Source organism: Boleophthalmus pectinirostris, unplaced genomic scaffold, assembly GCF_026225935.1.
Source record: "Boleophthalmus pectinirostris isolate CB_2022bp ecotype Guang Dong unplaced genomic scaffold, ASM2622593v1 HiC_scaffold_16, whole genome shotgun sequence".
Classification (NCBI taxonomy): domain Eukaryota; kingdom Metazoa; phylum Chordata; class Actinopteri; order Gobiiformes; family Gobiidae; genus Boleophthalmus; species Boleophthalmus pectinirostris.
In genome coordinates, this window is record NW_026571095.1 from 32,451,228 (window position 1) to 32,468,116 (window position 16,889).

The following is a 16,889-nucleotide window of genomic DNA, read 5'->3' on the forward strand; positions in this document are numbered from 1 at the left end:
GCCCCTGTAACGCCCCTGTCTGGCTCTGTCCCAGTCAAGTCCCTGTCCCTCTCTGCTCCTGTCCTGCCTCTGACATGTCTCTGTCCCTGTCTGTCCTTGTCATGTCCCTGTCTGTTCATGTCACTCTCTAGCCCTGTCTATCACTGTCCTTCTCTACCCCTGTCCTGTCCACGTCCTGTCACTGTCCTGCCCATCATGTCCCTGTCTCACTCTGTCCCTGTCATGTCCCTGTCTCACTCTGTCCCTGTCATGTCACTGTCCCACTCTGTCCCCCTCTGTTCCTGCCCTGTCCCTCTCTGCCCATGTCCTTTCCCTGTCATGTCCTTGTCATGTCCCTGTCCTGCCCCTGTCTGTCGCTGTCCCTATCTGTCCCTGTCACTGCCCCCGTCACTGCCCCTTTCATCTCCCTGTCCTGTCTCTCTCTGCCCCTGTCTGTCCCTGTCCCTCACTGTACCTGCCTCATCTCTGCTCCGGTCCCTCTCTGTCCCTGTTCCTGTCCTGCCTCAGTCTGGCCTGTGCTTGTCCCTCTCCGTTCCTGTCCCTTTATGTCTCTGTCATGTCACTGTCCTTGTCCCTCTCTGTCCCTGTCATGTCACTGCCCTTGTCCCTCTATGTCCCTGTCCCTGTCATGTCACTGTCCTTGTCCCTCTATGCCCTTGTCCCTCTCTGTCCCTGTCATGTCACTGTCCTTGTCCCTCTATGCCCTTGTCCCTCTCTGTCCCTGTCCCTCTCTGTCCCTGTCATGTCACTGCCCTTGTCCCTCTATGTCCCTGTCTGTCCCTGTCCCTCTATGTCCCCGTCTCTCTCTGTCCCTGTCATGTCACTGCCCTTGTCCCTCTATGTCCCTGTCCGTCTATGCCCTTGTCCCTCTATGTCCCTGTCATGTCACTGTCCTTGTCCCTCTATGTCCCTGTCTGTCCCTGTCCCTTTATGTCCCTGTCTGTCCCTGTCCCTCTATGTCCCTGTCCCTCTATGCCCTTGTCCCTCTATGTCCCTGTCTGTCCCTGTCCCTCTATGTCCCCGTCTCTCTCTGTCCCTGTCATGTCACTGTCCTTGTCCCTCTATGTCCCTGTCTGTCACTGTCCCTCTCTGTCCCTGTCATGTCCCTGTCCCTCTCTGTCCCTGTCATGTCACTGTCCTTGTCCCTCTATGTCCCTGCCATGTCACTGTCCTTGTCCCTCTACGTCCCTGTCCCTCTATGCCCTTGTCCCTCTATGTCCCTGTCTGTCCCTGTCCCTCTATGTCCCCGTCTGTCACTGTCCCTCTCTGTCCCTGTCATGTCCCTGTTTCTCTCTGTCCCTGTCATGTCACTGTCCTTGTCCCTCTATGTCCCTGTCCCTCTATGTCCCTGTCCCTCTATGCCCTTGTCCCTCTCTGTATATGTCATGTCCCTGTTTCTCTCTGTCCCTGTCATGTCACTGTCCTTGTCCCTCTATGTCCCTGTCCCTCTATGTCCCTGTCCCTCTATGCCCTTGTCCCTCTCTGTCCCTGTCATGTCCCTGTTTCTCTCTGTCCCTGTCATGTCACTGTCCTTGTCCCTCTATGTCCCTGTCACTGTCCCTCTCTGTCCCTGTCATGTCCCTGTCCCTCTCTGTCCCTGTCCTTCCACTGTCATGTCCATCGCTGTCCCCGTCTCTCTCTGCCCCTGTTATGTCCCTGCCATGTCCCTGTCTGTCCCTATTGTGTTCCTGTCAGTTATTGTCCTTCTCTGCCCCTGTCATGTCCCTCTCTGTCCCTGTCCCCGCCCTGCCCTGCCCCTGTCATATCCCTGCCACAGCCCCTGTCACGTCCGTGTCCCTGTCCCCTGTCAGCTGAGCCCGTGGCCCCGCCCCCCTCGCTCTCGCCCGCACACGCACACGCACACACAGGAACAACATGGCGGCCGCTGCTGTAGCACTAGCGCCTCTGCTCCGCCGCTAGCCGCGTCTCCGGGCGATGCTCTGACACCCGCGGGCAGCCGAGATGAACCTCTGCGCCCAGTACTTACGGTGAGCCCCCCTCCCCGCAGCACACAGCCGCGACACTCGGACCCGAACCCGCCCGAACTCCCCCGAAAAACGTCAGATTTCCAGCGGGCTCACGCGTTGTTTTTGTTCCGCTGCTAAATGCTAATGCTAACTGCTAATATCAACAAATACGCGCTAGTGCGTCTTCCGTGCGTTTTACACTCTTCCAAATGGCGTTTTCTGTCATCACAGCGTCGTCCTGCTTTTACCACACCTACACATACGTTTCCCGACTCTTAATTTTGTTTAATTTGAGCACGTAGCTGCGTACACTGTGTCACGCTTGCTTGAGTACAGTCCACTTTACGCTGCCCGTGCTCATCCCCCACCAAAAAAACCCAAACAAACCCTGCACTTTCTCTCGTCTCTGCTTGTAAATGTGTGATAAACGAGCGCCGTGGCTGCTGTAAACGTGTGTGAATGGGTGCACGTCGGAGCGGATGGGTTGTGTGGAGGAATGCCGCGCGGTGCAGTCTCTTTGGGGGGACACTAATGACGTGTTTTTTGTGCATGTTTGTGGACCCGAGCAGACAGGCAGAGGCCCTGAAGGCTGACATGGCAGGTGAGTGGGCCCGTCACGTGACACAGCACCACACACACGCACAGCTGGAGTTACAAGATCCGAAACTTGCAAAACACAATCACAACGCACTTCCTCTTTCGTAGTCTACAATTACATGTTACATCTTGTTTTATTGACACCAGTCTCGTGCTTTTTGTTTTATTGCTGCCTATTTAGAAGTTTATTACTTTTTTTTTTATAACTCTTTGTCAATGTAATATAACATATTACCTGTAAATATTCAGAGACGAGAACAAGCCACTACTAGAGATGGGTATCATTAAGAAGTTGCCGATACGATACATACCTCAATTTAGTGCACTATACAATATATTTCAAATCTATTTGATACGTTTCAATAAAAAAATAAAGGCTAAATCATGGCTGTGACACTAAAAGTCTTTGTTAAACCACTTCTTGTGCAAAGTGAATATGAAACGCAAACATTTTAATCATCAAAACAGTGGAAATGTCAAATGTGTCTCTAAACAAACAACAAAACTGTAGCTCTGTCATAAAATAATTTAGTAAAATACATCAAAAAATACGCTTTTACTCTCTTATACTCGCGATATATATCGATAAACCAGCTAACGATATTGATACTGTATCACCACATTAAATGATACACTATATTGATATTTCAATATTTTTGCACCTACCTACCCCTACTGGGTATCATTAAGAAGTTGCCGATACGATACATACCTCGATACAGTGCACTTTCGGTTCTGTACAATATATTTAAAATCTGTTCGATACGGTTCAATAAAAAATTATGGCTAAATTATTGCTGTGATACTAAAAGTCTTTGTTAAACCACTTCTTGTGCAAAGTGAATATGAAACGCAAACATTTTAATCATAAAAACAGTGAATTGTCAAATGTGTCGCATAAACGAGTTTCCTTCCACTAAACAAACAACAAAACTGTAGCTGTGACAAAATAATTTAGTAAAATACACCAAAAAATACTCTTTTACTCTCTTATACTCTTATACTCACGACATATCGATACTGTATCACCACATTAAATGATACAATACATCGATATTTCAATATTTTTGCACACCCCTACTGGGTATCATTAAGAAGTTGCTGATACGATACATACCTTGATACACAGGCCATGATATGGTACGTTTTTCGATACAGTGCACTTTCGATTCAATGCAATATATTTCAAATCAATTCAATACCGTTCAGTAAAAAACAAAGGCTAAATCATGACTATGATACTAAACGTCTATTAAGTCTACAAAGTCCACTGAGTTTATGCAGTTAATTTGAAAAACTTTTACTGTGAAAATGTGAACACGGTTATAGCTCTTACACAAAACAATTTAGTAAAAATACTCTTGGCAATATATTGATACAGCAACTCATGATATCGATACTGTATCATCAAAATAAACTATGCAATATATCGATATTTCAATATTTTTGCACACCTCTAGCCACTACAATTTAAAAGTCTCATTTTAGTGCTGGGCTCTATGCATTGGTCATGATAAAACATGTTTTAAGCACTAGCATTAGATAGATAGATAAGCTTTATAGTTTATATGTTGCTACAGAGATATACTGTGATAAACAATCATACTGAAACAACTTTATGCCCTTGACACAGTAACAATACTGCAAGATAATTCCTGAAAACCATTTTTAAATTGACAGAGATCATTATTAAAGTGACAGTCCGGAATTTTGGACATGAGACCTCATTTCCTAGTGAGCCAGAGTGTCGGAGACGTGTGGAGACACTTTTTAAAATATTCCATCCAGTCCTTGTATTTGCAGAGGTCGCTGGTGCTAGGCTAGTGCATGTCAGTGGCCATAATTATCTTACCAACTCCACAAAACACCTGAAACAAATCTATTATTACACCAGACTGTCGATGTAAATGTCTGTGTTGATAGAATAATGTTTGAAATAAAACTAACCTTGCATTGCATGAATTGTCGCATGTTGAGGGACTATTTTCTCATATATCAGTCCGCCGCTGCCAAGCTTTGCTCAGACATAAATCCTTCAAATGCAAGGTTGGTTTTACTTCTAAAATTCTTCTATCAACACAGACATTTACATCGACAGTCTGGTGTAATAATAGATTTTCTTTGGGTGTTTTGTGGAGTGGGTAAGACTGTTTTTAGTGGCAGGAAAACTATGACCGTTGACATGCACTAGTCTAGCACCAGCGACCTCTGCAAAAACAAGGACTGGATGGAATATTTCAAAAAGTGTCTCCACATGTCTCCAACACTCACAAGGAAATGAGGTCCTCTGTCCAAAATTCTGAACTGTCCCTTTAAAGGTCCTATATTACACAAAATTGACTGAATTGTGAGCTTTAAGTCTTGTTATAATGTTATTACCTCCTCAAAAACAGACCTGGAGTTGTGTTTACCTTCATTCACACATTTATTATTAGTGTGTATTCATCTTCAAAGCTCAAAATGCTCTTTTCCACCTTGGGATGTCATGTAGTGGTAGGTTTTTTCACAGCTTTTATCTTTAGTTCAGTGGAGATTGGCAATTCCCGGGTTGAAATTAAACAAATGTGAAAAAAGTGGAGCACTGTGAAATTACTACATGAAATCACGATGTGGAACAGAGTGTTTTCTGTTTGAGAGAAGAACTCCAGGTATGTTTATGACGAGGAAACAACATTAAAACATAGATCAGAGAACGGTGTAATATAGGCCTGTTAAAACATGTATCAGCACCATTTGTAGGGCGTGAGAAGGATTAGTCTTGTGTTAGTTCTGCGAGTGCCTCTGATTTGTTGTGACTGTGCTGCCGGGTGTTCAGACTCAAAGCTGGGCGTGGCGGAGGTGTGGACGTCGCGGCAGGCCCTACAGGATGTCTATCAGAAGATGCTGGTGACAGACCTGGAGTACGCTCTGGACAAGAAGGTGGAGCAAGACCTGTGAGTACCGTCTATCGTCCTACTGCACTCTTCACTCGTGTTCAACTCACTCACCCCATCCACAAGTTTAAAGCAGACTTATTCTACAAAATGGACTTTTCAGAGCTTTTAACCATGATACAGCTGTGTCCCCTCATCATTTCCCTTTGCATTTAGAGCGATTTGTGAATGTTTGAGGTTTTGTTTGAGATTAATCTTTATTTAATCTTATTTTCAAGACGCCATATTGTTGAGATGCCACTGGTACACACCCACTGCTCTGTATTTACCTCTCAGATTTTTCTTAATTGGTGATACACGTAGAATTCAGCAGCATTGCATAGTCAAAAAAATCTTGGTGAATCCTGGTGAAGTTCACGGCGACCTCAGCTCCCATTGGAACTGCAGTTTTCTAACCCAGAAGTCAGCGGATTTATTTCTTTTATTAAATAATTTTAGATTAAGATTGTTTCTAAAAATGTCTAAATTTTAACATAGTGATCCACGGGTGTCATAGATTATAACTTCAAAGCAGTTACAAGCACAATATCTTCTTTAATGTTTGCCCCATGCTTTTCTGGCTTTGTGTGCTTCAACTTTTTTACTCTATTTCTTTGTTCTATGTTTGCCCATTTTCATGATATTGTCATATGTTAAATCAGTGTTTCAGTTTTTTTTATTACCATACAAAAGACGCTGATACAGAGCAACAGAAGTAACTTTGTGGAACTAATGGAAGAGTAAAGCATAGGAAAGAGAGCGGAAAAATTACAAAAGAGGAAATGGACTACTTCTGTATAATGCAGTTCTATTGAGATCAACAGTCGCACCCATTTCCAAGTCCACTCTGGTTCCAGAAGTAAATTTTCCAGTCATTTTCCCCATAGACTTAAAACAAAATTAAAATATTTAGAGTTCAAAGGCTCTGTGGAGGCCAAACCAGCTAATATTTATAACACAGACATGAGATACCACATATTAGTTGGTCAAGTGGAGCCAGCTGAGGTGACTCAGGCATCTGTTCCGGATGCCTCCGCACGCCTCCCTCTGGAGGCATTCTGGGCATGTCCCACCAGGAGGAGGCCCCGGGGAAGACCCTGGAGGGACTATGTCTCTTGGCTGGCCTGGGAACACCTCGGGGTCTTGAAGGAAGGAAGTCTGGGAGTCCCTGCTTAGACTACTGCCCCCACGACCCGGCCCCAGATAAGCGGGAAAAAAATGGATGGATGGATGGTTTAAGTACAAAAGACAAGTTTGATTGGGTTAAATGTAAAATTTTATTACGTTTATAAAGTTTTAGAAACAGATTTGAAATAATGACAGGTCTTATGGTCATTAGTCACTGCGTAGCTTTACACTGAGCTTTCATATTTTTAATATATATATATTTTTTGGGAATCTTATAAGAAAATAAATGGGAATGTTTCCTGTGAAATTGGGGGGTGGGTGATCACTGTTGAGCTTCATATCCACACTCGACACTTTTCCCCACCCTTCTCATTCTTGGTGAGAGACTGACAAGAGGATCTAACCAATCACAGTGAAGATCTCGCTCTCAAGCTGATAGTTTTCATAATAAAATACAAGGATACGAGCTTTATGATGCATAAAAATACAACACCTATTTCAAAATAGCAACATAGCAAAGGACCTTTTTGTGTATTCTTGTAATTATTTCTACTTAATCAAAGTTCTACCACTAATAGACGCTTGTGTGTGTGTTTTAGGTGGAACCATGCGTTCAAGAACCAGATCACCACACTGCAGAGCCAGGCCAAGAACCGCGCCAACCCCAACCGCAGCGAGGTGCAGGCCAACCTGTCTCTGTTCCTGGAGGCGGCCAGTGGCTTCTACACTCAGGTGGGTCCCACAGCCTCAAGCGGAATGGACTCAAGTGGTTCAAGTGGTGTCATGACAGTGAAGATAGACGTGTTTTAGTGTTGTTAATGAAAGAAAACACATTTTTAAAGTGTTTTTATCCAGGGTATTTGTGTTGGTTTGATATTTTGTTCACTCTGAATTGCAATCTTGGCTTAATAATAGAAACAGTCCATTGAATTCCTGCAGAGGTGGGAGACTCGATCACATGACTTGACCTGAGTCTGTCCCTTTCACATATTTCTCCCACCTGAAAGTAATACTGATGTAAAGTTACATGTTTTAACTGTCTAATAAAATGAGTATAATACATGTATATGTCAAAATCTAGACATTTGGCATAGTGTTAAAGGTTGTATGGAGGATTTCTTTTTGTTTCAAGTTGTCAATGATAGCATTATAGAGGTGCAGTAGCCTTGTAATTATGATGACCAAAAAAAAGAGAATAATAAAAATTAATCAACTCTGGACGTGGTGGGGCTAAACATTTGCCAGTAGATAACGACACTGCCTCGTTATCTGTGAGCTGACAGGCTGTCAATCAATCTCCCTACGTTTCTAGCGTAACTGACTTGCCTGCGCGCCGCCGGTACGTGGTTTACGTACGCCTGTCACGCAGTCCACAGACGCAAGCCGCACAGACGCTGTTTACTCCACCAACGCAACAGTTCTTAGCGGCTTTTTTTGACCTATATCTTCCTCACATTTCGCACAAAGTTTGTTGCAATGGCAGACAAGAATCCAGGAGCAGTTAGCCGCAAAAGAAAGTCCGTTTTTGAGGTCGCTGAAAGAAGAAGACAAGGGGAAAAGCAGCGAAGCCAAACTAAGGTGATTCTTATAGATTCATTCCAGCGATGGCGCGACTGAAGCAGACGCAGGGTCTAAAGACTGACGCACTGGTCGCCAAATTACTCCTGGACAGGTCACTTCTGCTCATTATGAAAACGTACTTTATTTCCAAGAGCTAGTCAAACGTTTTTCAGGACACGAAAGCGATATCCTATGTCTGAAAACGTAATTTTCAAGGCAAAGAAAGAGTCCGCTTGCTGCTGCGTGTTGTAGCTAGTTCATTCGCACGGATGAATCTCCGCGCAACCTTCTCTGCACCCCTTTCCTGCTCCTGTCCCCGCTGCCCGTTCCGCTCTTCCCCCTGCTCCTCACTTCTCCGGGCACGGAATCTCCGCGCACCGCTCCCCTCTCCTCTCCCCTCTCCTCTCTCCTCTCCTCTCTCCCTGCTCCTCACTTCTCGTCCGCGAACGAAATGTCCGCACACCCGCTCCCCCCGCTCCTCACTTCTCCGTCTTGCCTAACCAACACTGTAGTTAGTTGTTTACAAGTCATGTGCAGCGCACCGGCTGTAAACAAACCTGTTTCTGGCGTAAAGAGGAGGCGTTTCTACGTAGGAGCTGTAGGGGAGGGGGGGTGGTTTCACGCATGGGCAACATTTGAAAAAGGACAAACAGTCGCTGGATTTCTCGTTCCTTGGAAAATCCTCTATACAACCTTTAAGCCACTAGATTCAATTCAAAACTAATTCCTGTACTTTGTAATACAGACTCCTGTTTGCATCACTGTACAGAGTGAAATTACCACCACATAAGGCTGTCTCTAAATGTGTGTGTGCATACTTATACTACATTATTATTATACTAAAATATGAAGTCATGTGTGAGTGAGCATGGCGGCGCTTCCGGCTTCATCGACTCTGGCACCAATTGACTTTACATTGAAAACTTGTCACTCCTCTCTCTCTAAGTGCTGCTGTGAGCCTTGTCATTTTGGTCTTTAAAATCTTAGTATTAACTCACTCTACATGACCCTGATGTTTATATTTTGCTCTTTTGTCTGTAAATAAATTCCTAATATGGAACTGGCTCCAAATTCACTCATATAACCGCTGGCCTCATGAGCTTCATTTGACTGGAGCTGAACGCTGTAGGTAACGTCACACTCCCTTAGTCGACTTCTTTATACAGTCTGTGGTTGCAGCGTTGTTTAAATCGTTTTCACTTTGCTGTTTAGATGTTACGAGATACATCTGTTCTCCCTTTTGTACCATTATTTGTAAAAAAATAAACAAAAGGTGAAAATGTTCTGCTGTACGCTCAAAATCCATCAGTCCAAATAAAGTTGCACTCTTATTTCCCTTCACCTAATTGTAACTGTTTGTTTGTGTGTTTGTTTGTTTGTGTAGATGCTGCAGGAGTTGTGCACAGTGTTCCACGTGGATCTGCCGTGTCGCGTGCGCTCCTCACAGCTGGGCATCCTCAGCTCCTCGCCCCACAGCAGCAGCGCCATAGTGACCCCACAGACCAGCTCCTGCTTCTACATCTGCCAGCACTGCCTCGTCCACCTGGGAGACATCGGTACGTTGACAGACTGCACTATCACAGGAACCTGAAGTGTGGGGGAAAAAAACATTCTTTTTGGGTTTATTTTTGTTTGCTGTAGTGTTGGTATGTGTCATTCGTAGTTTGATGTCTTCAGTAAGAATCTATGGTAGGGCTCGCCTGATATGGATGTTTTTGCGGCCGATATGATAACGATAAAATGGGAGTTGGAGCTGCCGATATAGTTAGGGATGTAAAAAAATCACTATAAATCTTCAGTTGATTATAAAACTTAGGTTTGGCTCTACTCGATTTTATATTGGGTTTGTTTGACTGTAAAGAGGCAGAATTACAGTAAATTTAAAGACAGTAGGTCGACGTAATGGCATTTTTGCATGACATTCTCGCCAGTAAAAAAAAGTAAGTAAACTACCGGTAATTAATTATATGCGTAAATGCCGATCATTCACACTTCTATTCACAGTTGATCTACATATCAATTCAGGTCCAATAACGCGTGCACAGCCACTATGGGCCAGTGTAAGAAAAAAAGGCTGTTTATGTGTGGGAGCTACAGCAGCTAAGAGCTAAACTATGAAAAAGAATCAAAAGTAGCTCCAAAACCGTCAAATTTGCAACACTCACCGCTCACACAGGCTCCTCTCAGATCACAAGTCTTAATACACAAGTCTAATAAGTGTCCTTTTAATACTGACTCAAAACAATCCTCCGTAAATTTAATATAATCCATAGCAGCTGTGTGTGTGTGACGTGACATGACTGCGTTCAGGGGCAGTACGACGTGACTCTGGGGGTGCGTTCAGGGGCAGTATGGCGTCACAAACACCGACAAATTACTCCACAGTTAAATACTGATGCGGCACTACATATTAGGACATTTATCTGTCTGTAAATTGGAATAAACTGACATAATATAGAGAGTTTAAGCTTTATAACGAGGTATAACATGCCCACATGGAATATCGGCCCATATCGGCAAGATTTAGGATATGTCTCCAAGTGCCAACACCTTAACTTCATCGTTCAGAAAGTTGGACTTCCAGAAGACTCTATTAAACAACAGAATTGAGGATTTCACTGTAGTTTGGTCATGGTGTCAGTAATCATGAATAATAGTAAAATTGTGTCGTTCCTTACATTAGTGTTTATATCTATTAGTGCTACGGCTTTAGCTCGAGAAACCTCATACAGTTTATATTGGTTAATGTCACAATAATGCAGTGTCCACAGTCCACAAATAATATGAACATTGGATTTTTTTTAGTTTAATGTGTAGAGCTGAGTTTACAGTTTGAGAAAGCATTCATCTGAACTCTGCCTCGTTTCCAGCTCGCTACCGGAACCAGACGAGCCAGGCAGAATCGTACTACAGACACGCCGCTCAGCTGGTGCCTTCTAATGGTGAGTCTTAAGAGATCGAACGTATGTGGATGCCAAAACCGATTTCTTGGAATCCAGAGATTGACAAACCCACGGGATTTCTGTAAGCAGCGCAGTCGTATTTGACACAATATTCTCTTGGGACTAAAGCATTCAAATAAAGCTTTATGTGTATTCTTTAGGCAGCTGGTCTTTAGTTAAAGCTGACACACGATACGCTAAAAACTGCAAATATCAGCCCTATATATTGGCCAATCTATATATCAGTCTATGTCAATGTAAACTGCATTGTAAACAAGTAAACTCAAGCCAATCTGTAGACTCTGATAGTATAAAAGCTGTAACAAAACATAATAAACATGTTTAATTAAAGGTTTTAATGTATTGTAATTCCAGCTCTTTTCTCTTAGTGCATCCTTGTCTCAATTCTCTTTTTTTTCCAAATCCTGGCTTCTTTGACTTGTCTAGTTTCTAATTGTACTGCCAGTCCCTTGCCTAGATAATATAATTTGCTGTTCTTGAACCCGAAGGAAAAAGAAAAACCAAGAGAGACGGAGCACAAAAATAAACTTGATTAAAATCCTATTGTGCAAAATCCACTTTTCAGAGCTTTCGACCGTGTTTTAGTTGTTTCCCTTCTCATTTATCCTCTGAAGTTGTATTTTAGTGTGGTTCGTCATCTTTATTCTCCTGTATTCAAGACGTCGTTGCTCTGATCTACCTTTGTTTTCACCTCCATTGTGACGTACACTAGCGCCATCTAGTCTCTCCGCTCAATTTAATTTCTCTCCAGCGACTAGGTCAGGAATCAGAATAAACTAGACGGTTCACAAAAACCCCGGAAGTGCGAGTTCGGGCACCAGCCAATCAGGGAAGAGTCATATATTCAGTGTTGGCAATGATTCCCGAGATTAAGGATTTAAAGCTGAAACAAAGAGAATGTTTGGTGAATTTTATCAAGGGGAAAGACGTTATTGCCCTTTTTCCTATGGGATTTGGGAAAAACTTAATATACCAGTTAGTGGTTAGTGGTGCATTACATACGACACAACCAAACAGCAGCGACTGGTTAAACTCGCCTACCATCGAGCGAACAAATTCTAACCGGCTGATGATGAATCAAGGTAATGTACACATTTCCATATCCAGTTTTATTAATCAATGATACACTGGAGAAGGATTGGGCAGCATCACGTTCCTGATTGAGGAAGGTAGGAAGAAGGGCAATAACGTCTTTCTCCTTGATTCACCAAACATTCTCTTTGTTCCGGCTTTAAATCTTTGATCTCGGGAATCGTTGCCAACACAGAATATTTGACTCTTCGCTGATTGGCCGGTGCGCGGTCTACAACTTCCGGGGTTCTTGCAAACCGTCTAGTGCAGGGGTGTCAAACTCATTTTGTTCCGGGGGCCATATCCAACCTACTTTAATCCAAAAGGGGCCGGATCAGAAAACTCATGTCATATAAACCCCAAAAATAACAATAAGTTTAAATATATGTGCAGAGAAACACAAATCTATTACAGAAATCTTTTTTAACTGATGAACTCTTTCTTTTACAAAATATTAATATTAAAAATTAAAAAAATTTTCAATTTCAACACAATGTTTTAACATGAACTTGTATGTAAATAGGAATGAGTAAATTTTTGTTGTAAAATCCTGCACTCGGCTCCACTTTTCTCATGTTGGACAATTTTCTGATGAGGGTGTCATGGTCAACAGTCAAAACGATCGTCCTTTAAGAGCGTTTGGAAAGAGACAAGTCTTCATTTGTGCTGCTCTGGTGGGAGGGGCCACGTACAGAGACACTGGAGACGCTGATATGATAAACACCACAGAAAATTAGCAATATTTTAATAGAAAATATAATTAAAATATTTTAGTAGAAAATCAGCTGAGCTGGGCCGTATGTTTGACACCTGTGGTCTAGTGTATTCTGATTCCTGACCTAGTCGCTGGAGAGAAATGACATTGAGCGGAGGCACTGGGTGGCACCACCCTTGACAGTATTTAGAGTGATTTGTAATCTTTACTTTCCTGTATTCAAGACATCATTACTCTGATCTATCTCTGTTTTCACCTAGATTGTGATTACACATTTCCTTCTCAAATTTTATCAATCAGTGATACGTAATCGTCTTGGTACAAATGGAAAAAAACAAACACATTACTTGCTTGTGTGATCTGTAGCTGTTCAAAGGAGGAGCCGACAGCACAATGAGCATAATCTATTTGGCCTAAACACTAGGGATGTAACAATAACTGAAATATTGTGATATCGTATCATCAAAAGTCTCACAATAATATCGTGAGCTGTCACAATATATCAAATTACAAGTTCCTTTGCTTAAATGCATGGTTTTACAGTAGAAACAGCTTATAAACACCGGGAACTACATCTCCCATGATTCATTTCAGCGCAGACAACATGAAGAAATATGTTTTTTACTAGAACTCTTGGGATTATGATGGGAATAATTCACACCAAAATCTTGTCAAGGTATTTTAAAAGCAGAAACGTGTCCTATCTACAATTATATCAGCCTCTTCAAAATATCGCAGTAAATATCGTACTGTGAGAAGCATATCGTGATAATATCGTTCCGTGTTCCTGTGCTCTTCCAGGTCAGCCCTACAACCAGCTCGCTATTCTGGCGTCGTCCAAAGGAGACCACCTCACCACCATCTTCTACTACTGTCGCAGCATCGCGGTCAAGTTCCCCTTCCCCGCCGCCTCCACCAACCTGCAGAAGGCGCTGTCCAAGGCCCTGGAGAGGTGCCTCGCTCGTACCCTTTTAAACAAGCCCGGTAGATCGTGTTGAATGCGCCACGTAATTGTTGTGTTTGTGTGTTTTTAGTCGAGAAGAGGTGAAAACCAAATGGAGCCTGTCTGATTTCATTAAAGCCTTCATCAAGTTCCACGGCCATGTTTATCTGAGTAAAAGTGTGGACAAGCTGGACGCGCTGAGGGGCCGACTGGAGGAGCAGTTTCAGGTCAGAATGGAGTCTTTAAAAAACAAGTTAAACATTTCAGGGTGAACAAAATGGAGGGTTTTACACATAATAAGACCACTTGGACACACAGGGACATATGGGGTACGTTCACATGTGATTTGAGCCCAGTTTAGTCCTGTTATTGTTCTGGTTTAGTTCTAGTTTTGTTTTGTTTTGTTTTTTTGGTCACATTTTCATCCCCTGTTGCTGTGCAAATGTGAACAAACACAACAGAGAACATTTTACTACCTACATTTTTTTTTGTCTTAAACAGTTTTTATTGAATCACAACTAGTTTTCCAGGCCTAGTGTGAACATGATTCTGTGTCATTCTGTGACATGAAATATTGTAATACAGTATCGTTATCATTGGCTGCTTGATCAGTATATCTCTAAGGTTACGTTTACATTGAAACAAATCACCGTATCGGAAATGATTTGCGTCCAGGCACGTCATTTCTGTGTCCCACAAGCCTTCCCTATCCACACAGCTTTGCACATATTTGTTTACGTTTTACGGAAATGAAATTTAAAACCATGTGGCTCATTTGCATAAACTAAGTGCTCAAAAAAACAGATCACTCCTTGTGCGCTGATACGGTTCAGCTTCTGTCAGACTAAAGGACACGACTAGATGCATATCGTAATAATATCGTACAGAGAGATTTGGATATTGTTACATCCCTAGTAAAGAATTTTAATTGGTGCTCTTTAACGCACATATTTTGTTTCTCAAATGTCTGTTTGACATTACTGAGCTGAGCTGATCACTGAACTTTAGACTGACTGCAGAGTTCCCACGGTCATGGAAATCCTTAAAAAGTCATAGAATTTTATGTCTTTCATGCAACTACAGCGTTCTGTTAAGTTCTCATTAGACTAGTATGATTATTTCCAAACATATGCTCCTTTTGTTTAAAAGAGACGATAATAAATGCACTGACAGTATTTTGAATGTTAAAAAACTATAATACCATACCAAGATGAGTGGAAAGGGTTAACATTTCATATTTAGCCCTAAAAGTCTGATCAGTTCTACACATGAAGGTGCCATAAAGTCATGGAAAATTCACTTTAGGTCATGAAAAAGTCTTGGAAAAGTTTTGAAATGTTGTCAGTGAAAAAGAGCGGGAACCCTGTGACTCTAAGTTGATCTTGATTAAATTGAAGTGCAGCCCTTGTCTTTGTCTGACGGCTCCTTGTTGTCTGTTGTTTGCAGAGGCTGATGCTGCAGAAGGCCTTCAGCTCTCAGCAGCTCGTGCACCTGACTGTGATCAATCTGTTTGAGCTGCACCACCTCCAGGAGCTGAGCGACACAGAGCAGAGCCCGGGCTCCGAGCAGCACACCTGCTGGACTCAGCTGCTCAGCCTCTTCAGTACGGACACACACACACACACACACACACACACACTTTCACTTTTGTGTTGACTTTAAAGCTCAACTCTGGCAGCATTTGGAGTTTAAAGCTGAATACCCAACTTTTTTTTTTTCTCCTAATTGAGTATATTCTGTCTGTGGAAAAAAATCTGACTCCGACCTGCTGTCTCTATCTAATCAGAAAACATCTGATCTATTGCAAATTTTATAAGAGCCATGTCAGCCGATATCCTGGTTGGGCTTTTAACTGGATGTAATAAGACTATTTACTGGCTGATTTTGGCCCAGAATGTCTCATAATGTTTGAAATTTTATTCACATGATGCTGTTTATTAGTTATTTGAAGGATAAATAACAGTTGCATGAAACAATTGGGAATATTTTCTAATAAGTGAACTGAGTTTTAAGGAAATAAGTGCCATTTTCTGTCCTTACACTGGCATCTGTTCATATCAAGTATCGATATAAAGAAAAAAAAACTGTTCTAATGCTCTACTAGTGAATAAATAATCAGCTTCCCAGGATTTCACCACAAGTCTGAGTTGTTTTTTGTGTTGTTCTCAGTGTCCTTCTTGGGAGTGATGTGCAGCAGAGCCATCCTGAACCAGTCTGAGAGCGAGGAGCAGATGGGAGAGTGCCCCCTGCCCGCCATCAAAGTGTCCCTGGACTGGCTCCGTCTGCGGCCCGGCCTCTTCCACCAGGCAGCCGTGCACCAGAGACAACAGTGAGTGCACCATACACACACACACACACACACACTAGGGCTTCTCAGTTTACTCTCAGCATCATTAAAGGTGCATGTAAGGAGTCATCTGTGTCTGTCGTTGCAGTGTTTGGCCCTGGCTCGTGTCCTTGCTCAACGGCTTTCAACCCAAAGAAGAGGACGTGTCTTGTTCTTCAGGTACGATTTTCCAACAATTCAGCAATCAACTTGTTCATGTTATAATTTGATGTTTTGATTTTAAGGATTCTAAAGATGATTGTGCACTCAGAAAGCAGAATGAGCTTCATGGGACTCACATTTGGGTTGCCACTTTCCCCGCACCTGCAGTCAGTCATGATTCTCCTCTTGCCCACAGTGGTGCCGCTGCCTGAGGAGTTTGAGCTGCAGGGCTTCCTGGCTCTGAGACCCGCTCTGCGCATGCTGGACTTCACTAAAGGCCACCAGGCGGCGCTGCACACCAGACACCAGCGCCTGGTCTGCCTGGGCAAATGGATCGCAGACACACAGCCTCTGTAAGCTCTACTCTAGCTCTGCCTCAGCTCTTGTTTAGTCAGATTATTGTCAGTTTACCACTAAAGGGTTTCCAGAGATTCTGTTCACTACAGTCTTGAGGATCTTTAAGAGAGGGTTTGTTTTTTTGTTCTTTTTTTAAAGACAGCACCAGAAAGAATTCTAAATATGTTCTTTTACAGCTAAAATCTACT

General features: G+C 42.8%; 1 protein-coding gene across 1 annotated transcript in view; it reads left to right on the plus strand.

Moving 5' to 3' along the window:
- The first annotated feature begins 1,849 nt into the window (after positions 1 to 1,849).
- The window catches only part of smg7 (SMG7 nonsense mediated mRNA decay factor), a 33,138-nt gene continuing 18,098 nt past the window's right edge, over positions 1,850 to 16,889 (plus strand). Inside the window, exons 1-12 of the mRNA XM_020931045.2 lie at positions 1,850 to 1,988; positions 2,537 to 2,568; positions 5,380 to 5,497; positions 7,204 to 7,336; positions 9,549 to 9,720; positions 11,035 to 11,106; positions 13,715 to 13,865; positions 13,948 to 14,083; positions 15,303 to 15,459; positions 16,026 to 16,185; positions 16,292 to 16,362; positions 16,541 to 16,697. Coding sequence (XP_020786704.2) covers positions 1,963 to 1,988; positions 2,537 to 2,568; positions 5,380 to 5,497; positions 7,204 to 7,336; positions 9,549 to 9,720; positions 11,035 to 11,106; positions 13,715 to 13,865; positions 13,948 to 14,083; positions 15,303 to 15,459; positions 16,026 to 16,185; positions 16,292 to 16,362; positions 16,541 to 16,697 — 1,385 coding nt within the window. The 5' untranslated portion in view covers positions 1,850 to 1,962. The remainder of the gene's footprint in view (positions 1,989 to 2,536; positions 2,569 to 5,379; positions 5,498 to 7,203; positions 7,337 to 9,548; positions 9,721 to 11,034; positions 11,107 to 13,714; positions 13,866 to 13,947; positions 14,084 to 15,302; positions 15,460 to 16,025; positions 16,186 to 16,291; positions 16,363 to 16,540; positions 16,698 to 16,889) is intronic.